Raw genomic sequence first — 26,546 nt, 5'->3', positions numbered from 1 at the left:
CTCGGAGATCGCAAGAAAAAGCTTTGGAACCCGAGAACGCCGCAGACAATTCCTCGCTAACGTCAGAAGCCGGGCAGGACACTACGCTGAGCTTTGCGGTTTGCAGGTGGCCAATGAAAATGGGCATACCTCTTCTACTCCTGTGTGGAAGGTTATACCGCTCAATTAAGGCCTTCCGTGCTTTCATTACCTTAACTTAATTTTTTAGGGGGGGGGGGGGGGGGGGGGCATAGGGGTGTAGGGAAGGGAGCTGTGCAATCTGAGCCACACCAGGCCAAGGTAGTGCGATTATTTCCGTCCGTTACCGCGTTCTGCGGGTCCAGTCCAGTGGCGAGCCTGGCGCTACATCAGCTGGGCGTAATATCATCGGAGGTCACAAGTTTTAACGCGGAAGAGAACTTCTTGTTAGGCTAGTTGGTAATTCATTGTAATTTGAAGGCGCCAAAAACCACACATACTCACAGAGAAGACAAGAGAACCGGACAGAGCGACACAACGCGATAGCGTTAGGGAGTTCGCGTCGCAGAAAATCCGTCGTTATTGTCGGTGTCGTTGACCATGGCAAAAAATTCCCGAAATATTCCCAGAGTAGCAGCCTAGCAGGAAGGTGGGCCACTTAGGTCACGTGACCTTGTGACTTCATCACAACCTGCCCACCGCAGTAGGCGGCTTATGAATCGTCCCGAGAAGTTGCTGGGAAGAGAAACCTTTATCGCACATATGAACCTCCCATAGAGCCCCCCATCGCAGGGCAGTGGCGCATCGCTTAACCGGTGCACAACTGCGCCAGGAGTGATTGTCTTTTTGGTGATTCTGTCCATGGTAAGCTGTTCATATGAATCTGTTACACGAAGAACGCAGCACCAAGACATTCAGCATCCTGTTGCTGTTGCATCGGATACACAAAGTTGGTTTCGCAATAATTACGTGCATTCATTAAATGTTGCAGAGTTTGGTATGATATGTGGTGGCTTAAGGTCCCAAATCGGCGTCAGGGACGCCGTACTAGATGCTGCCTGATCAACTCAGCCCTCCTGAGGTTCCCTGCACCGACATCACACACCAAGTTGGCATTGTTGCATTACGGCACCATCGAAATGCGGAGTAAGCAGGCCAACTTACGCAGTTCGGGACGGCCAAGGCGACTCAAGTATTGAGGACCGCTTCATACAGGGGGCACATCCAAAACGCCGGTGCGTACTGCGAAAAGCATCCATGTACACACTTATGAATGTTTGTCGCTGTTTACGACCATGAATGTGCCTATACCCCACAAGATGCATTATTTAGGAGAAATTTCGTTAGTCTGGAACATCGCATCGATCTCTTGTTAACTGATTAGTAGCACGACAGTACCCAGATCGGAAACAGACACTGCCTCAGGCATGCGCGTATAAAGGATGGGTCAAAAGTTTTCGGTTTGGTTTAGTTTATGGGGTTTAACGTCCCAAAGCGACTAAGGCTATGAGAGACGCCGTAGCGGAGGGCTCCGGAAATTTCGACCACCTGGGGTTCTTTAACGTGCACTGACATCGAACAGTACACTGGCCTCTGGAATTTCTCCTCCAAAGAAATTCAACCGCCGCCGCCGGGATCGAACTCGCGTCTTTCGGGTCAGCAGCCGAGCACCATAACCACTGAGCCACCGCGGCGGCACCAAACCAAACCAAAAGTTTTCGGGGCTAGCGGTCTGCTTTTCAGGTGTGCAGGGACCCTTTTCTTAGTCCCCGAAGTTCTGTATCTAATGGAGATTAAAATCCCCCCCTCCCCATTATTATTTCCCTAACTTCATACAGTGGTTATACAGATATGAGCATATTTGTCTCGAACGCTGGAGTGAGGGGCTTTGACACAAATGAAGTGAATACATGGCGAAACTGCAACGATAAGGGGACTGTGTTCGCGCCTCTCAGTGGCTGCGAAGCTTCACCCGAATCCAAATAAGTGTCCGTGAAATCCAGTACCTTATTTAATTATCCTATCTGTTTGCTCCAGAGAGGACTACAGGAGCTGTTCTAGACAAGCCTGATCACGAATGTGCGCACAAAATACTAACATCTATCACCAAAGGCAAACTTCTATTCGTCCTCAGTGTCCCTTTAATCACTTGCGAATGTTTGAAAGTTCTGGCCAAGGAATAAAGTCTGAATCCGTTGACGCAAGCCCGCTTGCCCTAATTTATCGTTCTCATCTAAGGCACAGCACAACTTTAAAAATTAAAAATAAGTCAAGAAATGTCGGAGTGCGGCAGGCCACATCCGACATTATGCCCAAGAAGTCGGGCACGCCGGCGCCAGAAGTGCCGCCAAGTGCACCCCTCGCGAAAGACCGGCACCCAACCATGGCCTCTGAGATCACCCTCGGGCTCTCGTGCAGGCTCTCGTGCAGCCCAGTGCCAGCAAATGCCCGTCAAACCCCGCAAGAGAGGCCCCTGAAGCGAGCCATTCTGTCAAGGCTTCTTATTGCCGTTCCCCCGAACAATGAAGTGCACCAGCACTCAACGACTTTACGTTGGGGTGGAGGTTGATGGAGCTGGCAATGAGCGTTACGATCTCCGCCCTTCCGTACTTGGCCGCCCAGTGGAGAGCCGTGTACCCTGACGTAAAGTCCTTGAAGTTTAGACCAACTTCTGCAGCATCGCGACCTTCAAGCCTACGTAAAAAAAAGAAAAAAGAAAAGCGCCCCTAAGCACACCTGGTGCGCCATCCTGCGGCCAGTGTGGGAGTTAAGATCGGCGCAATTCTTTTCACCTCGTGCACGCGAGCTGCCTTGGGCTCGCAGCAGATGATCCGCCAGGAGTCGCCTCCACTGGCGTGACGAAGTCAGCGTAGGCCTCAGAAGCTCATCCTTCAAAGCGAAGCGGAGAGCGGTGCAGACGATGGGGCCCAGAATTGGCTTCCAAAGAAAACAGCGAGACTGGAGCACAGAAAAATAAAGAAAAGGTTGCAAAAAGCAGTATGGAGAGGCTTAGCAAGAGAGACACCGCAAAGGTGGCTCATGTGTACAGGAGAGAGATCTGAGATGATCTACTGATTTCAGTAAGAGAGCGGGCACGATTAGAGGAATCCATTTGCAAGAGCGGCACGGTGCAAAGGTCTAAGGCTTGTAGTAGAAAATATTAATTGATAGGTCGGGCACAGAGGGGCCATTGATGCTGTACGAAAACACCCTGGGTACGTGATTAGGCAATACTTTATATTTAGAACATGCACTATAGTGACTAACTACGCGGTTTTAATAGCCTGAAAACTCGCATTCAGGCACCTGGCTTCAAACACATCTGTACACATCCTTGTACACAGCCCTCACTACAGGCATGCAAAAAGTGCCTGGAGAACGTGTCTCTTTGTCCAAAACACTTTTGTAAAATCAGGCCGTTTAAGAGCCCACTTACTAAATACAGGCGATTTGTCGATTCCACCACCGCATTCACACTCCCCCTCCTGACCCAACGCTGGCCCTCGTGAACATTGCCATCTCCTGGTTACCCTGAGAGACATCGATGTTCTCTCCTACTCACTACATGCGGCGATCGTGTCATTAAAATCACTTTTGCTCCCTCACCCACTGTGCTATTCCCTCCGTCTCCTGCTCTACCCACCACTATTCAAAGCTGGCCATTTCAGTCGTGAAAAAAACAGAAAATGTCCCTGATGCCGAATTTCATGTTCGTTTAGTCTAAAAGCCGATTGAACTCCTTTTATTAATGGGAGAGCTTATATGGGTTTATCGCGTCAGCAAAAAGTGTCTGCAGCGATGTAATCCATCTGTGAAAGAGTGATTGTGACAGTGTGTGATAAAATGTTGCCGAGCGCAAGATTTGGATAATGAGGTGCAATTAGTTCATTAAACGCGAAAAAATACGCTTAGACGTCGAAATAGCTATGGACATCGATATAGTACATGGATATCAGAACAGCCACGGACGTCGATATAGTATGTGAACGTTTTGCTTTCGCATTGCTCCAATGCGGGTCGCCGCAGTGATCTCAAAGTTTTTCGCACAAGCGCTACAAGGAAGGAGGACTTCTTCTCACTCACCGAGGCTTCTTCGTTGCGATGCTCTCCGAAGCCATCAGGAAAGCGCCGCGACATCCAGAGCCACCTGGAATACAGGCATACACATTGTTGCGACAACGCAGGAAGAATTTGTGCAAGAATAAAGATTTTTGCCCTCATCTGAGGTGAATATGCCTCAGCTACATCTGAAGCACCAATTTTCACCCATTTGAACCTAATGAATCGCGAAATGCAATGCCTCATCGGACCTGGTACACGCAAATCTTGTAATGGTGGCGCAACCTTCCATGGTCTGCCTCCATGGCCCATCCGAATAAATTACAGCTTTGCACTAAGTCTGCTTGAGAGCGGAAATTAGAAAGCGTTTCCCTGTCCTCTCTTTCTCCCTCTCACGTGTGCTGTGCGATGTCAACGCACGTGAAAGAATCCCAGGTGCACGAAATTTCCGGAGCCCTTCACTACGGCGCCCCTCATAACCTGAGTCGCTTTGGGACTTTCAGCGCTTACAGCTTCAGTCGCTTTGTTACGTTAAGAGCCCTCAAACCATAAACCATCTCTTTCTCCCTCCATTTTTCTGTTGCTTTTAATTTTATTTTATTTTATGTTTTGTACTATTTTTGTTTTAAATTTCTGCTTACAAATTTAATTTGTTTTTTGTTTTTTGCGTTTGCGGACGCCAGTGATGAGCCAAGAAAGGACTGTTGAGCCAGTTGGATTGCTATGTGGCTAGTGTTGGATTGGCTACGTATCTGTCTTGCCGGATGAACGCCACTCATGGGCCAAGAAAGGTTTTCACATTAGAATTATTTTAGCGAGTCAGTTTGTTCAGGCAATTTTTCTCTGGGCGCGGGCGGCAAATCGGACCACTAGAACCAGTGGAGGGAGGCGCTAAAATGCAGTGGTCAACTGTGGCCACCCGAGTAGCCAGGGAAACTAATTAGCGCGTACCGCAGTGAACATGTACTAAAAAGTGGAATAAAGAATAGTGGCCCGGTTTCAAACTGCACCGACATATTGGCCTACTCGGAAAAGGTTTTAGGGGGCGCGACGGCAGATAGCTTCCAAATTGAGTCGTAACACGTCGCCATAGTTCGAACAAGAACAGGGTGACTAGTCAGCCAGTAAGGTTCTCCGGAGGACTTCGTTTCCCCAAGGTAGAAGAAAGGGCCCAACGAATCAGTTAAAACAAATTCGGCACTCACGTGTGTAACGACGCCCTCCGCGCTGGCCTTTTCGCTGTCCGAGTGCTGTGCCACTGAAATGCACCTGGAAAGTAGTAACATCGTGGGGAACCACTTAGAGGGCTTTGACGGTTAAGCCCTCGCCGAAACAAGAGAGAACCGCTGGCGGTGACCACAAGCAGGTCGTGCAGAGTCGCCAACAAGCAGTCTGCGGTGAAAGAATGCCCTGTTCAGTTCAGCCGACACGGAAGAAGACAGGGGCCGTGAAACCGAATGGATCTTAGTATCTCTAGCCATCTTAGGATCTCTCTCGGCGATGTTCAGTAACGCATCAGTAGCCTGAATACACCCACTGCAGGGCAAATGCCTCTCCAATGTCTCTCCAATTATCCCTGACCTTTGCCAGCCGCGCCCGCCATGTCCCCGCAAACTTCTTAATCTCGTCTGCCCAGCTAACTTTCGACCGCCCCCTGCTACGCTTGCCTTCTCTTGGAATCCACTCCGTTACTCTTAAAAACTTGCGGTTGTCTTGCCTTCACATCACATGCACTGAGCAAGTCCATTTCTTCCTCTCTATTTCGGCCATGTTGTCATTAACAAGCGTTTGTTCCCTCACCCTCTCTGCCCACCTGCCTCTTAACATTCCACCTATCATTTTTCTTTGCATAGTTAAACATTCGAAGCAACTGCTCTGAATTCAGTAACTGCTTCGCTTGGCTTCAGCGACTGTTGGAACTTTGACACAGCATCAATCCCAGATATTCAGAATTAGCAACGGGAAGGCTACAAGCTGCCATGCCTAATGATAAAATCGCGTCGTCGCACTTCGCACGTTCATTTGAGGAATCCGTGACTTCGCCCGTATAACGTGTATTTACAAATGCGGACAGACAGAGTTCGCGACAGCTGATAGTGTGTTGGTGACCCGAAAGCGACCCCTCGGATCCTCACCTTTTCTAGGCTTTGCCTCTGTGTGCGCATGTGGCTTTGCCTGTGTGTGCGCATGTGGCTTTGCCTCTGTGTGCGCATGTGGCTTCGCCAAGCGGCTCCTTGGAGGTGCGGCGGCGATCTGGCCACGCTTTGGCTTCCGAGAAGGGCACCCAGTCTGGGTGAGAGAAGACAAGCGAAAGATAATAAAGGCAGGAAAATACAGGCACGAAACAGGGACAGAACTCCCCCTATTAATCGCCTGATTTACGGATGCAAAAGTGCAGTCGAGGGACCCGTGCGCTTCACAGCTGATAGCGATAACGAGTGGGGTAGAATTTTCTTGCTTGAATGGAAACGTAGTTTCGTCCAAACGCAATCGCTGTCTGCTGAATCCGGTACCTTATTTAAAAGCGGAGTTGGTTTGCTACGAAGAGAACCGTTTCAGCTGCTTTTTGACAAGCCCATTCAGGGCTGTACATACAAATATAAATTGCATAATTCAGAAGTGTAAAGCTTTTTTTTAGTCTAAAAATTCATAGTGACATTAGCATGTGCTACCCGTCTGTATGGTTGCGCTTGCGATCCTAATGTTCAAGTCAGGGAGCAGACTACTTTATTTAAAGCATTCCGCGCAAGCAGTATGTGACTCCGGAGACAATGATTCTCCCTATTTTGTGCAGGATTGCCCGAGCACAGTAGTCGTCGCCGCAGACGCAGGGAGATGCTTGAGAGCTAAATTGGTGCGCCTCAGCAAGTAATACAATAGCTGCCGCCCAGGGAAGCGAAAAAGGGTGCGTTTTGCAAGGCTGCAGCTCGTAGATTTTTCGCAGTGGGGAACGGCGGCGGCTAATCGTTTCGGCTTGGGCGTAGGGGGAGAAATGGCGCCAGGAGCGTCTGCAGCTAGGGTGAGCTGGTTACCAGGGACAACGGCGACGCCCCGAAACGCATGAACTGATCTTGCGGCAAAGAGCTGCGCTCTGAAACATTGTGGCAACCTTCGCTACCAATACTACGGTAGCAGGCACACAGTCAAGTGCCTCGGGCTGGTCACGTGACGACACGTGACCCTGAGTTATTGGCGTCACGCGACCTTATGTTGCCTTTCCCTGCCACGTAATTGTCCGTTTAGTAGTTCTCGCTGTAAACAAAATTCCCAACATGGTATGTGAAGACAAGAGCTGCATGCTGCCAAGAGTCTTAAAGAAGAAATTTTTCTTCGTTATCCTCACCGTGCCGGGGAGACCAGCAGGCCGCTTGGTGTAGCACCCACGTGACGACCGCACAGCCGAAGCGTACACCCTCTTCTTCTGTACCCAGGGTCAGACGGATACGGGCTCTTGCTGCTGCTGACGTATAAAGTCACAACATCAGTATTCCGGTTATTCGGTACCAAGCTTCTAGAGGCAATATAGCTGTGCAGGCCGCTTAAGAAGTTTTAGGAACAGAGAAAGAATAACGAGCTGAATTTCCTGCCTACCTAGGTAGCGGAGATTAGAGAAAGTGAGCGTTGGTTGGTTGGTTTGGCTGATTCAGGAGGTTTGAAGTCCCAAAGTGACTCAGGTTATGAGGGACGTCGTAGTCAAGGGCTCCGGAAATTTCAACCACCTGGGGTGCGTTCTTTAACGTGCATTGACATCACACAGTACACAGGTCGCTAGAATTTCACCTCCATCGAAATTCGACCGCCGCTGCTGGGACTGAACCCGAGCATTTTCGGTCAGGAGCAGAGCGTGAAACCACTGATCCATTGCGGCGGACCCGTAATGATTTGAGTCAGTCTAGAAGGAACACTACTAAGCTATTATTTATGTTGCTGGCATCCAGCACTATGCTCCCCTTCGACTACCAGCTCTGATGATTCCCAAAACAAAAGAAAGCGACCACCACACACGACGAACAAGGTATTCGGCCCTTACACCTCTCAGCAGCATTCAAAACACCAATGTAACCTTGTAAAGTCAGCGGTGCTGAATAGATAAAATAGCTGAAATTCTGACAGCTAGAATCCGCCTTTTTCACAAAATGTGGCGTGGCGCCCTCTGGGGAGCGGCAAAATTTAGTCGACCACGGGTTGAAAACAAACGCATGTGGCACACGCAGAGAAATGGCAAGTGTGGATGGATGGATGGATGGATGGATGGATGGATGGATGGATGGATGGATGGATGGATGGATGGATGGATGGATGGATGGATGGAAGACAGGAGCGTCGCCTTTGAAACGGAGTGGTGGCGATTGCCACCATGCTCCGCTTTTTTCCCTCTTATTTTTGTTTACCTGTGCTGTAAACTGCCATTAAAACTCGCCATTTTCTTTCACTACGGTTTCCTACACTTCTAACCTTACGTCACCACTCCGCTTTTCAGCCACCCATCTCCCAATCGCTTTTTCCTGACTTCCAGAGTAGCAGCTTAGGAGGTAGGTGGGCCAGTTAGGTCACGTGACCTTGTGGCGTCATCCAAACCCGCCCACCGCAGCAGGCGGCTTATGAATCGTCCCGGGATGTTGCCGGGAACAGGAACCTTTATTGCACATTTGAACCTCCCATAAACCATCCAATCACAGGGCAGTGGCGCATTGCTTAACCGCTGCACCACTGCCCCAGGAGTGATGGCTTTTTCGGGGATTTTGCCCATTGTAAGCCGCTCATATGAATCTGTTAGAGGAAGAACGCAGCAGCAAAACATCCAGCACCCTGTTGCTGTTGCATCGGATCAGCAAACCTGGTTTCGCAACAATTGCTTGCATTCATTGAACGTTGTAATGGTTATATGCGGAGTTCGGTATGATATGTGGTAGCTTAATGTTCTTAATCGGCATCAGGGACGCCGTATTCGATGGTACCTGCTCAACTAAGCCCGCCTGAGGTTCCCTGCAGCGACATCAAAAGCTCGTTGGCATTGTTGCATTACGGCACCATCGAAATGCGAAGTAAGCAAGCCAACTTACGGAGTTCAGGACGGCCAAGGATACTCAGGTAATAAGGCCCGCTTCATACAGGGGGCACATCCAAAACGCCGGTGCGTACTGCGAAAAGCATCCATGTACGCATTCATGAATGTTTATCGCTGTTTACCACCATGCGTCTATACCCCACAAGATGCATTATTTAGGAGAAGTTTCGTGAGTTTGAAACATCGCATCAATCTCTTGTTAACTGGTTAGAAGCACGACAGTACCTAGGTCGGGAACAGATACTGTCTCAGGCGTGCACGTATAAAGGATGGGTCAAAAGTTTTCCGGACTAGCGGTCTGCTTTTCAGGCGTGTAGAGAGCCTTTGCTCCGTCCCAGAAGTTCTGTATCTAATAAAGATTGACCCCCCCCCCCTCACCAAATATTCTTTCCATAACTTCGTACAGTGGTTACAAAGATATGAGCAGATTTGTCTGGAATGCCGGAGCGAGGGGTATTGTCACAAATGAAATGAATTCATTGAGAAACGGCCACGATAAGGGAACTGTGTTCGCGCCTCTCAGTGGCTGCGAAGCTTCACCCGAATCCAAATAAGTGTCCGTGAAATCCAGTACCTTATTTAATTATCCTATCTGTTTGCTCCAGAGAAGACTGCAGGAGCTGTTCTAGGCAAACCTGGACACGGATGTGACCACAAAATATTAACATCTATCGAGAAAGGTAAACTTCGATTCGTCCTCAGTGTCCCCTTAATCACTCGAGATTGTTTGAAAGTCCTGGTCAACAAATAAAGTCGCATTCCGTTGACGCAAACCCTCCTGCCTCAATTTATCGTTCTCACCTAAGGCACAACACACCTGCTTTTAAAAATTAAAATAAGTCAAGAAATGTCCGGGTGCAGCAGGCGACGTCCGACATTATGCCAAAGAAGTCGGGCACTTGGCGCCACACGTGCCGCCAAGTGCACCCCTGGCGAAAGACCGGTTGGTTGGTTGGTTGGTTGGTTGGTTGGTTGGTTGGTTGGTTGGTTGGTTGGTTGGTTGGTTGGTTGGTTTATGGGGCTTAGCGTCTCAAAGCGACTAAGGCTATGAGAGACGCTGTAGTGGAGGGCTCCGGAAATTTCAACCACCTGGGGTTCTTTAACGTGCACTGACATCGCACAGTACACGGGCCTCTAGAATTTCTGCTCCAAAGAAATTCTAGCCGCCGCGGCCGGCATCGAACCCGCGTCTTTTGGGTCAGCAGCCGAGCACCATAACCGCTGAGCCACCGCGGCGGAAGACCGGCACCCAACCATGGCCTCCGAGATCACCCGCGGGCTCTCGTGCAGGCTTTCGTGCAGCCCAATTCCAGCAAATGCCCGTGCAACCCCGCAGGAGAGGCCCCTGAAGCGAGCCATTTTGCCAAGGATCCATTTTTCCGTTTCCCCGAACAGTGAGGTTCACCACCATTCAACGACTTTACATTGGGGTTGAGGTCGTAGGAGCTGGCAATGAGCGTTATGATCTCTGCGCTTCCGCACTTGGCCGCCTAGTGGAGAGCCGTGTAGCCCGAGGAAAGGTCCTAGAAGTTTATACCAATTTCTACGGCCTCGCGATCTTCAAGCCTACCTAAAAAAAAACGAAAAAAAGCGCCCTTAAGGACACCTCGCGCACCATTGAACGGCGAGTGTAGAAGTTAAGATCGGCGTCATTCTGTTCACCTTCTGCACGCGAGCTGCCTTGTGCTCGCAGCAGATGCTCCGCCAGGAGTCGCATCCACTGGCGTGACGAAGTCAGTGTAGGGCCTCAGATGCTAATCCTTCAAAGCGAAGCTGAGGGCGGTGCGGATGATGTGGCCTAGAATTGGCTTCCAAGGAAAGCAGCCAGACCTGAGCACGGAAATAAAGACAATGTTGAGAAAAGCAATGTGGAGAGGCTTAGCAAAAGAGACACCGGAAAGGCGGCAAGGTGGCACACGTATACAGAGGAGAGACCAGATACGGTCTACTGATTTCAATAAGGGTGGGCACGATTAGAGGAATCCGATTGGAATAGTGCAGGCACGGTGCAAAAAGGTCTAAGGCTAGAAAATAGAAATTGATAGGGCGGGCATACAGAGACCATGGATGCTGTACAAAAACACACTGGCATGTGATTAGGCAAGACTGCATATTTTAGAACGTGCACTATAGTGACAAACTACGTCGTTTTCATAGCCTGAAAACTCGCATTCAGGCACCTGGCTTCATACACATCTGCACACAGTCACGTACACAGCCCTCACCACAGGTATGCAAAAAGTGTCTCGAGCAAGTGTCTCTTTGCCCGAACATTTTTTTTGTAAAATCAGGCCGTTTAATTGCCCACTCACTAAATACAGGCGATTTGTCGATTCCCCCAGTAAATTCACACTCCCCCTCCTGACCCAACGCTGGCCCTCGTTAACATTGCGATCTCCTGGAATTCCATCAGTTACCCTGAGGCACATCGATCGATGGCCTGTCCTGCTCACTACATGCGCCGCTCGTGTCATTAACATCAGTTTGCTCCCTCACCCACTGTGCTATTCTCTCCGTCTCCTGCTCTACCCACCAGTATTCAAAGCTGGCCATTTCAGTCGTGAGGGAGACTTACTTCCTTCAAGAAAATGTCCCTGATGCCGAATTTCATGTTCGCTCAGTCTAAAAGCCCATTCAACTCATTTTACTAATGCGAGAGCATTATATGGGTCTATCGCGTCAGCAAAAAGTGTCTGCAGCGATAAATCTCTCTGTGAACTTCCATCGCAGATTAATTTACAAGACCATTGTTGTCTCTAAAACCCAGTGCCTCAGGAAGAGTGACTATGCCTGCATCGACATCAGGATTTATACCATCAGATTTGAGTATGAGCAGTTCAATTGTTTCTACAGATCTAATACACCCAGCACATGTGTCATCTTCCTCGTTAAATTTCTTTTTGTCGCTGCGCGTTTTAAGACACCGTGACCTAGATTCACAGAGTACAGCGCCGCCTCTTGAGCTATCGTCGAACAATTCCTTCCAAACTGCCTTTTCCAGCATTGATAGTTCTACACAATGCTTCTTTTCGATTAAATAAGTGTGCTTGACAGCTGCCGCCATCTGTCGCACGCGACTGTCACTAACATGACCAGCGGAGCGGAATGAGAAGAGGCACGCATGCGCACAGCAACCTAGCGAAACAGGCGAATTGAAACCACTCGCACCCCTGTAGTATGGATATACCCGAGGACTACAAAAGTTCCACATTACGCGCAGATCGTATCGGCGTCCACTCACCGCTGCAGGCAGCTGAGGAGCAGAAGTGCACTTGAAGCTGAGGACAGACACGGAAACTCGGGAAGCCATTGCTCACTCGGCTGCGTCGACGTGGCACATCCAGAACACCCGACACCACCTGCATGGAGCACGAAGACATTTGGTTTGGTTTGTAGGGTTTAACGTTCCAAAGCTACTCAGGCTATGAGGGACGCCGTAGTGAAGGGCTCCGGGCTTCTTTGACGTGCACTGACATCGCTTAGTACACGGGCCTCTAAAATTTCGCCTGCATCGTAATGCGACCGCTGCGGTCGGGATCGAACGCGCGTCTTTCGGAACCACTGAGCCACCGCCGCGGACACGAAGATATCAACTCTCCTGGGCACGGCCCGGCAATGGTATCACGACTTGTGAAAGAAACCCTGTAGCCACAATCAAGATTACGTCTTGAAATATTATATTTAAGGGGGGTTTAACGGCCCAAAGCGACTCGGGCTACGGGTGACACTGTGGTGAAGAGTTCCGGAAATTTCGACCTCCAGCGGTTCCTTAACGTGCACTTACATCACGTAGTAAACGGGCTTATAGAATTTCGCCTCCACTGATATTGGACCGCGGCGGCCGGGTACGAATCCGTGTCTCTCGGGTCGGCAGCAGCCCAGCAGCATAGCCACTGCGCCATCACGCCGGTTATATGTCTCGAAATATTCAGATATTGAAAATCCGCGTGTTGCAAATCATAATACTAATCTATACAAGAAGTCTTCACAAAACGTAACAGTTTTTTGAAATGACAGTGTTAAATGCGAGCAAAACAAAGTGAGTAGTGCTGAGAACCATGTGACATGGCGTCCAGTAAATGTTTTGTTCTGCGTAGTTCTTTAAGCTTAAACAGCGCAACAGCTAGCGCCCCGACAGAGAGAGGACACTCCATGAGCGAACTCGTGGTGCGCTCTTTCTGTCGTCTCGTTTCTTGCGCTAGCTGTTTTCATGGACAACCAACAGGGCCAAATTCAGGGCTCAATAAAGAAGTGCAAATTCTCAAGCCCTGAATAGCTTTGAAAAACAGCACCCTGAAATATTTAGAACAAGGCACCATTCATGCAGATATTTTTACCGGATGAAAGCCCGCGGAAAACAAAACCTACCAAGTGGTCACCTGGGTCGCTTCAGCATCTCACGATGCGCTTTAGGGGAATAAAATCCGCTCATTTACGGAGCGCGCCTGGGTTCTATCCCAGCCAGAACCTCAACACGCGCCTTTTAAGGCCGCCTCCGCCGGTCACAAGCTTCGGGCAGCCTCTTCCCGAGGTACGCCTGGGAAACTTCCACGCCCGCACACACAAACTGCAAGTCTCGAGCGTTGCTTTGCATTTGCGGTGGCTCTAATATATGCACCAGTAACTCCTATCCCGTTGGCGGGATTTGTTTTTGGGCCGGACAAAAAACAAAACTGGCTGGGGCTAAGCTAGGGTTAAACCTGGTTATGCATAGCGAAAAACGCAATAATCTCCCGCGAGGCGTTCCTCGCGTTGTTCCGGCGTTTAAGGTGCACGTTTCGCCTTGGCTCGATCTTTCCTCCGTTTCTCGGCGGCAAGCTCCGAGGCGACTACCTCTGGATCGGAAGAACTCGATTTCTCCGCTCTTCTGCGTCGTTTAGCAGCAGCCGTACTCTCCTTGGCTCCCATGTGGAACGCGCCCGCCCGTTGTGTTGTGTTGTGAATGAGAGAAGGGTGAAATGGAAATTGCCCGGGCCTTCCTACTGGCTCGAGCCAAGCCACCACCGCTGCCACGTGCATATAGAGGAGAGTTAAAAGATCAGAGGAAAGAGAAAAAGGAAAGAAAAGGCGCGCGTCGCAGCAACAACCGCGTCCGTCGTAGCGGACGCTGTTGCTGTTGTGACTGAGAGAAGGATGAAAAATTAGGAGTCACTTTGGCGACTAAAGTGGTGCAAGGCGAAAGCCTTAGTACAGCATTCTGTCACGAATGTGGTTGTGAATGATGATTGAAGTGCTGCCAGCGAATGACGCGTCCATTGGCTGTCTGCGTGTGTTACTGATGTCTGGTTAACATGTTAAGCTTCGCCTGTAAGAGTGGAACGCGACAGCGTCTTGCAACGCTGCCAGGGAGTCCACAGAACGCCATCGACAATTCGGCTGTACGCCTTGCTGGACGGTAAATTTATTTTTTGAGGAAAGGAAATGTATCTATCTCGCATATCTGGGTGGACACCTGCACCTCGCCGTAAGGGAAAGGGGGAAGATGGGAGTGAACGAAGACGCCGTATTAGCTAGACGCGCCTTTGTTCATTCCAAACCATTCAGCTGGCATTACGGAGTGGCTAGCGTGCTCGTATCGCACTCCGGAGACCCTGGTTCGATTCCCCAACTCGACGAATTTCGTTCTCGGTTTTATTTATTTATGCGGTCTAACTAGAAAGGTTAATTAGGCTATTTCATATTTATATTATTGTATTTCTATCCATCGTGTTCTGTCATTCACCTGTCAATTGTTGGAACTGTCTAGTATGTTCGACACAACGTATATGAAACGAGCAACGTCGAACTGAGTGGGGAAGTGCGTGGTGGTGGAGCGAACGCGGTTTCGTACTTATCTGTTTATTTCAGCAGCGTCTTCTTCCGCGGACGCTGTTGTTGCTTAATTAGGCTAATTGATTAATTAAGCAATTAACTAAACTCAGTCCAACTTAGTTGGAACATCACTATACGATCCCTTTGATTGGTTGCATGCATGGTTACTAGCCAAAGTACAATTGGCCCCATTTGAAATTCGCGCACTGTGACGTCACGAGCATTTCGACCAATTGAAAAGCGTGACATTTTCTGTCGACAACTCCTGCTTACAACGATGAGGCATTAAAGGCTTCCGCCTTAAAAGAAAATTGCATGGGCCTGCCTACTGGCTCGAGCCAAGACAACAGCGCTGCCACGTGCAGATAGAGGAGAGTTAAAAGATGAGGAGAGAAAAAGGAAAGAAAAGACGCGCGTCGCAGCAACAACTGCGTCCGCCGGAGCGGACGCTGCTGAAAAACAGATAAGCCGCCGAAGCCGCGCTCAGCGAAGCGAGGACATACCGGTTGGTTGCGACTGATAGAAGAATGAAAAGTAAAGTGCACGGGCCTGCCAACTGGCTCAAGACGAGCCGCCACCGCTGCCACGTGCAGATAGATGAGAGTTGAAAAATCAGAGGAAAGAGAAAAAAAGAGAGAGTAAAGACGCGCGTCGCAACAACCGCGTCCGCCGGAGCGGACGCTGGCTGAAAAAACAGATACATGGCCGTAGCCCGAAGGCTGCCGACCTCGTCACCACCTCCTCCCGCGAGGACATGTTGTTGTTGTTGTGACTGAGAGAAGGATGAAAAGGAAATTGCACGGGCCTGCTTACTGGCTCGAACCGAGCCACCACCGCTGCCTCGTGCAGACAGATGAGAGTGAAAAGATCAGAGGAAAGAGAGAAAAAGAAAAGACGCGCGTCGCAGCAACAACTGCGTCCGCCGAAGCGGACGCTGCTCAAAAAACAGATAAACGGCCGAAGCCGCGCTCGCCGAAGCGAGAACAGATTGTTGTTGTTGTTGTTACTGAGAGAAGGATGAAAAGGAAATTGCACGGGCCTGCTACTGGCTCTAGCCAAGCCACCACCACTGCCACGTGCAGATAGAGGAGAGGTCAGAGATCAAAGGAAAGAGAAAAAGGCAAGAAAAGACGCGCGTCGCAGCAACAACTGCGTCCGCCGGAGCGGACGCTGCTGAAAAAATCAGATAAGCGGCCGAAGCCGCGCTCGCCGAAGCGAGGACAGATACTCTATGAGAACAGATTGTTGTTGTTGTTGTGACTGAGAGAAGGATGAAAAGGAAATTGCACGGGCCTGCTACTGGCTCGAGCCAAGCCACCACCGCTGCCTCGTGCAGATAGAGGAAAGTCAAAAGATCAGAGGAAAGAGAAAAGGAAAGAAAACACGCGCGTCGCAGCAACAACTGCGTCCGCCGGAACGGACGCTGCTCAAAAAACAGATAAACGGCCGAAGCCGCGCTCGCCGAAGCGAGAACAGATTGTTGTTGTTGTTGTTACTGAGAGAAGGATGAAAAGGAAATTGCACGGGCCTGCTACTGGCTCTAGCCAAGCCACCACCGCTGCCACGTGCAGATAGAGGAGAGGTCAGAGATCAAAGGAAAGAGAAAAAGGCAAGAAAAGACGCGCGTCGCAGCAACAACTGCCTCCGCCGGAGCGGACGCTGCTGAAAAAATCAGATAAGCGGCCGAAGCCGCGCTCGCCGAAGCGAGGACAGATACTCTATGAAAACAGATTGTTGTTGTTGTTGTGACTGAGAGAAGGATGAAAAGGAAATTGCACGGGCCTGCTACTGGCTCGAGCCAAGCCACCACCGCTGCCTCGTGCAGATAGAGGAAAGTAAAAAGATCAGAGGAAAGAGAAAAGGAAAGAAAACACGCGCGTCGCAGCAACAACTGCGTCCGCCGGAACGGACGCGGCTCAAAAAACAGATAAGCGGCCGAAGCCGCGCTCGCCGAAGCGAGAACAGATACCCTTTTATGAGAACAGATTCCGCTCCGTCAAGCGCGTTATATACTCGCGGCGCACCCTCCTCGCGCATGCGCAGTAGCGCGTGGCGCATCTGTCGTAAACACGCGGACCGGCTAAGGTCAGGCGGCGGCGGCCGTGGCGAGGAGGCGACGCACATGCGCCTCTCGTGACGTCACTTGGTTTTCGCACATGCGAAGCACTGGCAGCACCCGCACACGTGAAACTCGGCTCTAACCCGTGTAGTGTAGCTTTTCGCTACAATACGTAAGTGGTGCCTCGTCATAAACATTTCAGTCTCCTGTTTTGCGGGAACGATATAAAGTTCCGAATTCACATGTTTTTCCGCAAGCAATATTTAAAAGCTAAATAGCTTTTGCTATTTAACAAACTTTGAAAAATAAAAGAATACGAAGGCTAGCTCATACGACCCTCAACAGCTCTCAGTTCTCGCATAAAACACCGAGCCTAATTTAAAAACGCTTACATTTATCCCCTGCACCCGGCATGTACATTTTCAACATGCCCTTTGTACTGTAGTAGTAATAATTATTGTGATAATTCTTTCTTCAGGTATTTGCTGATTTCGAAACTATCAATATACCTGCTGGGCCAGATAAATGTAATCGAGCTTCTTAAAACCTCGGCTACATTTCGCTGGGACACCTGGTATATAATGATTTTCCGCTGCGATGTGACCAGAGCTCATTATAAATGCTTCACCTTGGCCTTAAGAATCTCGGCTGCTGTGTCAGCCATACAGCCACGTGACGACAGCCTTCCAGACAGGGCCGGCTCGGTGAGCCATGCAGCGGCCGCTTGCACCAGTGGTCCTCCCTGGCACGAAAGCAAGCAGGACTGTGAGGAACCATTTCATCACACGCTGGCAATGGGTGCTATGTCGAACACTTGCAAACACTTAGAATTTTATCCCACGTGATCACTTTTTATTTACTTCTTTTCAGGAAGCGCACTGAGCATGTCTTCCAGCAGTTCTCAGTTCCTCCCCAAGACACACAGGTTATCGGCCCCAATATTGCGCATCTATGGTTTTACTCTGATCCTGTGTAGGACCGACCTTTGCCAATGCGTTTCCAACACTGGGCCGATTACCTGTTCTGCTTGAGCGATCCATAAGTGTCTTTTCATTGTAGCGTACATGCGCGACTTGCGCACAGCTTTGGTATCAGAAATATGAAAAACAATTCAGAGAAGCGCGCATGCATTTCAGGTGCAGTGTTTCCGCGGCGTCGCATGGTTTACACCAAAATCTAAGGTTCCTCTCATGGCTTATTGTTAACCACAGAAAACAAGCTTTCTTGTTTGTTGAATAAGAGGTAAAACTGGCCGCTTGATTTTTCACTTTCACTAACCGAAATCGAAGGGCGTCTCTCATAGCCTCAGTCGCTTTGGGACGTTAAACCCCATAAACCAAACCGAAATTGAAGAAACTCCGTACGTTATAGGGTTAATTCACAGCACGGAAGGATCCTCTCCAATCGGACACGCCTCGCAAGCGTTTGATAAGGCTGATTAAGTGGGTGCTGAGTTGGGTGCAGAGATCTTCAAACTCGGGCAGATTACGAGCAGTCCACCATGTCCAAGAGCCTAAACTATGGCTGCCTTTGTGATTCCGACGAACTGCGCTCATTTACTGATTTGAGAAGGAAGGTTATGAACTGAGGTCAGTGTATCACTTGTCGTGCGCATTTCAATAATCGCGACTTCCTATCTTTCAGCCACCTGCGCGACAAGTTTCAGTGAAGTCAATGCCCCTCTTGAATGAGTGTAGGCATGTACACTGTGCCTTACATTAAACCCGTAGGAAGGAGGGACGATGGAGCAATGGCCGCGTCAGTCTTCCTTACCTTCAGCACGCCTTTTCCGATGCAGTGGGCAAGAAATGGGTGCTGGGCAGGATTTGGAGCTCAGTGGCGCCCACGTGATGATAACGGTCCAGGCCCAGAAGGCGCATTTTGCGCCTTCGTAAGTCATTCATGTCCCTTTAATGGTGGTCACAACGTGAGGCTGACGTTAAACACGAGCAGTCATCTACAGAAGACAAGATATGATATTAGCAGGTGTGTTATCTCGTCTGAATTAAACACTGCCAAAAGCGAGATTTGCCTAAGCGCTTTGCCCTCGACCAGTTCTGGATAGTAGCTGAACAGAGGTCAAGAGTACCCCAAAGTAGCCCATGGTTTTCTTTCGGCGCCAGATTGTCCCCACTTATGAAGCCGCGGAGAAAATGGTTCATCTTTATTTTCTGTAGAAGGTTCCTGGGAACCTCAAAGGGTGACTAAAGTCTTTTCTGCAGCCGCAACCTGAACTACCATCTGAAAACTATCACAAGTATTTCCATTCTCTTCCCACGCTCGGTTTCCGTGAAGGTGACATGCCAGAAAAAAGCGGCAGTGGCACAACTCAGCTCAGCAAGGATACAAAGACCGAAAGCTCTGTTAAGCAGGGTTACAACACGATTTACCTTTGGTTCATCTTTATCGTTTCAAGACTTCAGTGAGAACGAATTATTTCACCGAGCGCAAATCACGTGAGGCACCACGCACCACAAGCGTCAGAGCAAGCGTCTAGAGCGGCAGTCGGCGCTGTGGAGGAAGTGACTGCCAAGCTCAAGAACGAATCACGTGACACATCACATGCCACAACTGGCGAGGAGGAGCGGCCGAGCAGCAGCCAGCGCATCGGCGGACGAGACTGCGATGCGCGCAGCTGTGGCGACAAAGGTGAAGATGATGCACCTGCTACGCGCGATTTTGCGCATGCAGCGTGCCTCCCATTAGAGGTCAAATCTAAGAGGCAGATGACCTTCAGGCTCATCATGAGAGGAGTAGAGCTTTTTGCTCTAAAAAACGTCCCGAGTAAACTTTTCAAACCGGACGTGACGAGGCCTAGCTGACTTGGAGCTGAGTGGGCTGGCTAGAAGCTGTCGAAGTAATGGCATAATATACACCGAGGTTTCAGATGTTGCAGGCCTCACAATGCGCACAAGTCACAGCATTAGCCAGATCAGAAAGTTTCCTAGGCGTAAGCATCCGGTTCAGTCGCAGCAAGGGACGCCCGCGTACTCAGGCTGGCCACGCGATTGGGGAGAGGTTGGAACTGGGCAAACATTTCATGGTCCTCCTCACCCTGAGCATTCACCCTCACTTTCTTTTGTGATGGCGAGGTAAGCGACCGTCCGCTTCTTCGATGGCACCCACGTGATGACGGAACTTCCGCCCGTGAATCCTCTGCCTCGGCATCGGGGGAGGGGGGTCCAGATGCCACGGGTTCCCTGACTGCTGCCTGCGTCGAGGGTAACAGGTTGCCACTGGCGTTCAGGCTAGTATCCTGGTCTCGGAGATGCCCACAATAGCTTTCGAAATCCAAGGTAGCCACGAAAGCTTAATTTCGCCTCCGCCTGGAACCACGCGCGCGCTACTAAAGAAAGCTTAATGATGCTATAACCTCATACAAGCGTAGTTACAAAATATACAAATATACACGTTATACAATGTCATACATTGTTGATACATTGACACATTGCGATACATTTTGAATAATATATTTGTTATAACTAAGCATTTTGCTGACAAAGCGTGTAGAAGGTCATTGCATCACAGATTTTTGATGCTTTTAGGAGCCGATTACATAAAAAATGCCTTGCGGTTTGATAAAGCCACGTGCCGCCGCGGTGGCTCAGTGGCTATGGTGCTCGGCTGCTGACCCAAAACACGCGGGTTCGATCCCGGCCGCGGCGGCTGGAATTTCTTTGGAGGAGAAATTCTAGATGCCCGTGTACTGTGCGATGTCAGTGCACGTTAAAGAACCCCAGGTGGTCGAAATTTCCGGAGCCCTCCACTACGGCGTCTCTCATAGCCTTAGTCGCTTTGGGACGTTAAACCCCATAAACCAAACCAACCAACCATAAAGCCACGTATCGCGCTGCAACATGCCGAACTGCACGTTTGTTCCTTCTCATTACAGAGTTCCTTCTCAATACAGTTTACTCTGACTACCTTTAAAGCTCTACAGGGACGATATTCCAGAGGTGTTCTCCAAAAAGAATGTATCAAATGACGATGCCGCAAACTGGGTGCGTTCGGTTCCCACCTACTCCGTCCCCCCCCCCCCCTAAAAAAACAAAAATAAAGAAAGGCTAACCCACCGATATTTCTGTTAGCGTTACTGCTTTGTATCAAATACACTACTAACACTCATTGAACAGCAAAGTCTGGGTCAGCTGAGACGACACCCGAAGGGAAAGGCACGGCCACTTTCCTCGCGCACTTCGTGTATCCAGCACGGACTCAGTGGACACGGGCGCCGATCACTCCCTCTAGAAGACCACCGCCATAGTCCTGATGTGCTCATGAAATGTTCGACTCGACCTGACGTGAGCAGGCTATAAACAAGGGGCTCAAACTCGGCAATTTTTTCGAGCATGAGCATGCATGCTTTTCGAGCCTTTACTCTCAAGCATTATGCCTTCTGCTACCGTCCACTCTTTCCGATGAGGATGGTCAGATTTCACGACCATAATTTAATGCACTCACCCCGTTACAGCCAGCTGAGCGGGCACGGCAGCGCTCTGAGTTCAGGACGAATAAGCCGACTGAAGACGCCAGGAGGGCTGCGTCGAAGGGAAACACTCAAATCACTGACAGCTTCTTCTGCACGGGGCATCCAGACATAAGTCACAGGACAACCCACAGCAACCATGTTAAACAAATAAGGGCGATCGTCATTCGTAACTTCGATTCCAAACTGATATTTTATTCCATTGGGGCTTGAAAAGAAGCATTCTAAACACCCTGCCGAATGTATCTTAAAATTAATAAAAGTTCAACATATAAATAGTGCATGATATGCGCAAATAAATCCAGTAATGTGAGTTACATTCATGGCTTTATATAAATGACTAATTATGCGCTCTATAATTAAAAGTACTAACAGCAAACATTTTTTACTATTGAGTACTAGATTTCAAAATGGTAATAGAAGTATGAGCGAGAAAATTCCTGCAAAATACTACGAGAACGCTCTTGTGTGCAGAAAGAGGAAGCCGAAAGCCTCACACCGTACACAGACACTCACCCGTCAATTGGCGGACGTCAGCCTTCCAGACGATGGTAGCGTCTTCATTTGTTCGGTGAGCTCACCGACGGCCGCTTGAGTCATAGGCCCCCCCAGCTGTACGGAGGGGAAACCACTGTTAGAAATCACTTCGCTTTCGACAAGAAACTAGAAACAGATGCCATTTATTAATGGCGAAAATTAATTTTGCTAATCTTTAGATAATACGTTTGGTACGTACACTCCCCCGAAGTTCTTTGTTCCTTCATATGCGACCTCTTGGTTCGGCAGACACAGCTTATTAGTAGCAAATGATGAACGTATTCGAAAAGTCGTACTCCGACCAGTCACGCCGCGCTAGTTTTTGAAAGCTAGTCGTATTGCATCATTATGTAAATCATGCCCCCTCGATTGGTTTCCGTGCACAGAACTAGGCCAAGCTGATGAGAGTAGCTTTTATACTTTCTCAAAGCAAAATTGAAAAAAAAGCACATCTCACCAGAAAGGTGTTTGGCGTCGATTGAGCAATTTCGTAAGTACAATGATTAAGCTGAACAACGGATGCGGGTATTTAGAATACGGGCGTGCTCAGAGACATTTGCCGAAATGAAAACCTATGTTTTACCGCCTCTATAATATCTTGGGTCGAACTAGGTGGAGAGCCTTTATATTTGAGCCACAACTATGCACGCTTATTACAGTGAGTAAAATACCAGATTAGTGCAGTACAGGTCAGTGTAGGGCAGTACACGCCCCTGATAACTAACGGTTCGCGGAAACCTGGGCGCACTTGCACCAAGCAAATAAGACAGGATAGCTCCCAGTCTAGCCTTATTCGGAATCTAAACTTTCTCTTGGTTTTGCTTCGTGCAAGTGGGCCCTGATGCTGAGTGTTGTGCATCGGATTTCAAGGTAGTACCAAATTACGGATATCTCTAGGCTTGTCTTCAGTTCTTTAGTTAGGGCCTTCAGACAAAGGACTTTGGAGTCGTGTTCGCGTCCGCTACGTGGGCAAAGCCATGGGCAGTCGTTCTCACCTTGGGACTGTCTGCTGCCGCAGAGCGGGCTGCTGGATGAGAACCGGGCGTCGGTGGCACCCACGTGACGATAACACTCCAGGCACAGGCTAAGGTTCGAGCTGCCAATCAGAACGAAATAGAACAGAACGTTATTGACTCAGTTGCGATACACCCGTCCGCTATTCGAAAAAAAATAAAATTTGGCAGAGGCTTAGCTTGGTTAAGCCCGGTAAGTTGCGAAAGCATGAGCCCTGGCTGCGCCTGGTTAGCCTGGTGGTGTGTCTTGGTAGTGCTCTTAGTAAAGCTGATTTATGAAAGTTTTGCCCATTTGTTTTACATGGCATTATACTCACCACACGAGGGCCCCCACGTGCTGGGAGATTTATGCGTGCCTCGGTCGCCAAAACGAGCGGCTGACGCTAACGGATGATTGTGCAGAAGGTTCCCTCTTCTTTCACTCCCACTTTCTCCCTTCCTGTACGGTGCGGTTCGGGGGGTCCACCGAGATGACAGAGAATTTCCTTTCCTCAAAAAGCGTTGCGTTCAAAGGGCAAGGCATCGCGCCGAACGGGTGGCGTGTTCCTCCCTTCCTGTGGTTCGGGTGTCCACCGAGATGACAGAATTACTGCGCCGTGTCTTGCCCTTTGAACGCACAGCTCTTTGAGGAAAGAAAATGGCGCAGTAACTCTGTCATCTAGGTGGACACCCGAACCGATCGCTAAGCGCGCCGCGCGCGGCAGGAGCGGGTTTTAGGCCGCGCCTGGTAGCTGCGGCCTCGCTACGCGACGGCGCGAGTTGGAGCCCCGCTCTTGCAGCTCTGACGTCAGACCGCTAAGCGCGCCGCACTTGCAGGAGCAGGAGTTAGGCCGCGCTTGGTAGCTCGCTACCAAGAGGCTACAGGCCTCACTACGCGACGGGCTTAAAGTGCAAGCAGTATTGCTTTCGCAATAAAAAATTGGTATATTAAGGCCAAGCCTTTTCTGTGAATCCGGAGCACTTGGTAACGAAAATGCCATACCCACTCCCCATAACCACGTGACTCAAGTGAGCCTGGGAACGGCCGAGCTGTTCTCCTCACCTGATGGCGTGGTCGGACTGCCACCGCTGCCTGGTTGCCGAGAGTGCGCGGCACAGCAGCTTTGTAACACCCACGTGACGAAGTCGCATGCGAACTGCCGACCCGTGCGCCCTCTGCATCTGCACCGAGGGCCCCACCGCCAAGGCCTCCTGCGGATGCATGAGAAGACAGTAGTCCTCCTCTAGCCAGCATTCCTTCTTTATGAGTGCCAAACGAAACTTCTTGAGTAAAGAAAAAAAAGAAAAATTCATCGGTCGATCACCCATTTCCGAAAGCGTTCCGCAACAGCTTATGTGGTGCGTGTGAAGTGCTCCACGTGTCGTTTCGTCGTATCGAACACGACCGAAAACTTATTAGGCGCCACACAGGCATCGGTTCCAACAGGGCCCCGCAACACGGGGCACCCTGTCGTGGCAAGATCAGCGAGACGCGTTCGAAGTGCCACTTCGTCAAAACCGAGACGACAAAAAATTCTATTCAATTCTGTACTACAATTCTGTAACAGAAAGACGCCGAGTTAATACAGGGCTCTGTAGCACGGGGCACCTGTCGTGGCACAATAACCGCGAAGCGTTCTAAGTGTCCCTTCGACGTATCGAACACGATAAAAAATTTACCGAAGACACTTTGGAAATTCTTAAGTGTGCTTGGCGAAAGCCTTGTGGTCAGCCCACTGCCGCTTCCCCGGAACCGCTTGGCGCGGAATCACTGGGCCGCTTCGGAGCCATGTGTCGCACGCACTCGACTGCGACGAGACGTCTGGCGAAGGAGCGTCGGTGTAGCTGCCACCGCCGACGCGCGCGCGCTCGTCTACCACTAGTGTGACGTCATGGTTGCTATGCAAAGCTGCGTCCCGCACCAGCGCGCCGGTTGCTAAGGAGGGGAGGAGGTTGCGCCGCTGCGCGGAGGAGAGACCACAGTTGGCACAATTCCAGCGCAAGGACGGATGCCGCGAGCATGAGCCATGAAAGGCTTTGGCCTTAACAATTCTATTAGGCGCCACACAGGCATCGGTTCCAACAGGGACCAGTAGCACGGGGCACCCGTGGTGGCACAATCAGGGAGACGCGTTCGAAATGCTACTTCGTCAAAACCGACACGACAAAAATTCAATTCTGCACTACAGTTCTGTACAAGGCACCGAGTTAATACAGGGTTCTGTAACACAGAGCACCTGTAGTGGCACTATAACCGAGAAGTGTTCTAAGTGACCGTTTGTCATACCGAACACGACTGAAAACAACGCGGCGCCCGACAGGCAACAGTTGTGTCGTTCGGCGAGGAATCCAGCGCGGCGCAGTCACAGAGACGTGCTCTAATTCGAGCTTCGTTGCGTTATTCACGAGAACAATCTATACTGCTCGAGAGACGCCAGAGCTGATAAGGCTCGGTACCAAGTGCGCCCGGCGCAGAAAATTCACGGTAATGAGAAATTCTACGCAGCGCAAGAGACGCCCAGTACGCAAGGACCGGGAGATACGGCCGACGCGGCCCAGTCAAGGAGACGCGCTCTATGTCCCACTTCGCCTCCTGGAACATAATATCACGCTGTAAGCGACGCCAGACGCGGCGTGATTAAGGATCAAGAAAGTGCGTCTGGATGTGGCGGAACCGCGGCCTAAGCCTCGCTTCGTCGTCACGAACACATTTTGAGACCCCACATACGCGTCTGCTTCGTACGGCTAGGCAACCCGAGGCATTCTGGTGTGGCAGAACCACGGACGCGCATTACAAATCTTGTTTCGGTGTGTCGAACGCGATAAAATTTATGCGACGCCACGGCACATGTGCACGTAGCCACGTTAAGGCCCTGCCTTGCCTGGCATAACCATGGAGACGTGCCGTCGTGTCTCGTGTCATGTCTCTTCCTCGTGTCCAACACTGCCAATGAACGCGCGGCACGCGCTTTGTTCACGAGGGCCCGTATCACTGGGAGCTGGTGCAGCTCCTTCAGATACCGCATACGAATGCACACCTAGCACCAGCATATCGAATAGTCCTCAGGTAGAAAAAAGAAAGCTCATCTGAAAATTTGCGCATTACCTGTGGAGGGCTAGCGAAAAATGAGTTGTGTAGTTGTGATAGGCTTCAGTAGCACGCTTTTTAAAGCACTCCCCATCACAAAAGTGCAATGCACTCACCACTGAACGCTGACCGGGAAGACCGAATTTCTCGGAGCTTGGCACAGAATTTCAGGCGACGCTGGGTGGCGGCCGGCGTTCACGAATGCCCGGAACAATCCTCCTACCCAACGCTCTATGCTGACGACTCCTTCCTCTCGCGTTCTTCTTCCTTTTATAGCTTCTGAGTTCGATGATGACGATGTCGCTAAGCCTCCTCGTCGTCGTTAGAGAGCACCTGGCGGCCAAGTGGAAAACAGTGAAGACATCTTGCCTTATTTAGTGTTTCACACAGTGATGCCATTCATTCTGATGGCGTACGTCATCAGTTTTCGTCAATGCGCCTTAAGATTTGTCAAGCAGTGCCATGTCTCTGCTCCGGCACAGTCGCTG

General features: G+C 50.1%; 1 protein-coding gene and 1 long non-coding RNA gene across 5 annotated transcripts; both read right to left on the bottom strand.

The window, feature by feature from the left end:
- Nucleotides 1-1,122: 1,122 nt before the first annotated feature.
- Nucleotides 1,123-26,546, bottom strand: LOC149348485 (uncharacterized). Of its 4 annotated transcripts, none has more exons than XR_016292763.1 (13): nucleotides 26,175-26,546; nucleotides 24,034-24,182; nucleotides 22,974-23,074; nucleotides 21,958-22,053; nucleotides 21,417-21,493; nucleotides 20,010-20,166; nucleotides 18,729-18,912; nucleotides 12,327-12,444; nucleotides 6,153-6,306; nucleotides 5,223-5,286; nucleotides 4,042-4,105; nucleotides 2,751-2,916; nucleotides 1,123-1,200 (listed from the first exon to the last, which is right to left on the bottom strand). XR_016292763.1 is itself a non-coding variant. In XM_089588125.1 (9 exons), the coding sequence occupies exons 3-8, from the start codon at nucleotides 12,393-12,395 to the stop codon at nucleotides 2,618-2,620; spliced, it is 552 nt and encodes a 183-aa protein (XP_089444251.1). In that variant the 5' UTR covers nucleotides 12,396-12,444; nucleotides 17,584-17,697; nucleotides 18,729-18,864; the 3' UTR covers nucleotides 1,146-1,200; nucleotides 2,569-2,617. The 4 variants fall into 4 exon arrangements, 1 of the variants encoding a protein (XP_089444251.1); XR_016292762.1 differs by lacking the exon at nucleotides 1,123-1,200 and adding an exon at nucleotides 2,569-2,652; XR_016292764.1 differs by lacking the exons at nucleotides 1,123-1,200; nucleotides 24,034-24,182 and adding an exon at nucleotides 2,569-2,652.
- On the bottom strand, nucleotides 10,602-10,888 carry LOC149348486 (uncharacterized). Its single transcript, XR_016292766.1, has 2 exons — nucleotides 10,748-10,888; nucleotides 10,602-10,655 (listed from the first exon to the last, which is right to left on the bottom strand). It is a non-coding gene; the product is annotated as an uncharacterized LOC149348486 (long non-coding RNA).

The sequence above is a fragment of the Amblyomma mixtum genome, chromosome 4 (genome assembly GCF_055824585.1).
Source record: "Amblyomma mixtum isolate Tamu chromosome 4, ASM5582458v1, whole genome shotgun sequence".
Lineage (NCBI taxonomy): Eukaryota > Metazoa > Arthropoda > Arachnida > Ixodida > Ixodidae > Amblyomma > Amblyomma mixtum.
Note: the sequence above shows the minus strand (reverse complement) of the source record. Positions and strands in the feature narration are given on the sequence as shown.

Excerpts from the sequence above, each read along its gene's own strand:
- LOC149348485 (XM_089588125.1), bottom strand. The coding sequence starts at position 12,395 with ATGGCTTCCCGAGTTTCCGTGTCTGTCCTCAGCTTCAAGTGCACTTCT. Across the intron at positions 4,106-5,222 it reads CGGAGGGCGTCGTTACACAC|GTGGCTCTGGATGTCGCGGC; the intron begins GTGAGTGCCGAA and ends CCTGTATTCCAG. Across the intron at positions 2,917-4,041 it reads ATCGCAACGAAGAAGCCTCG|TCTCGCTGTTTTCTTTGGAA; the intron begins GTGAGTGAGAAG and ends TCTGTGCTCCAG.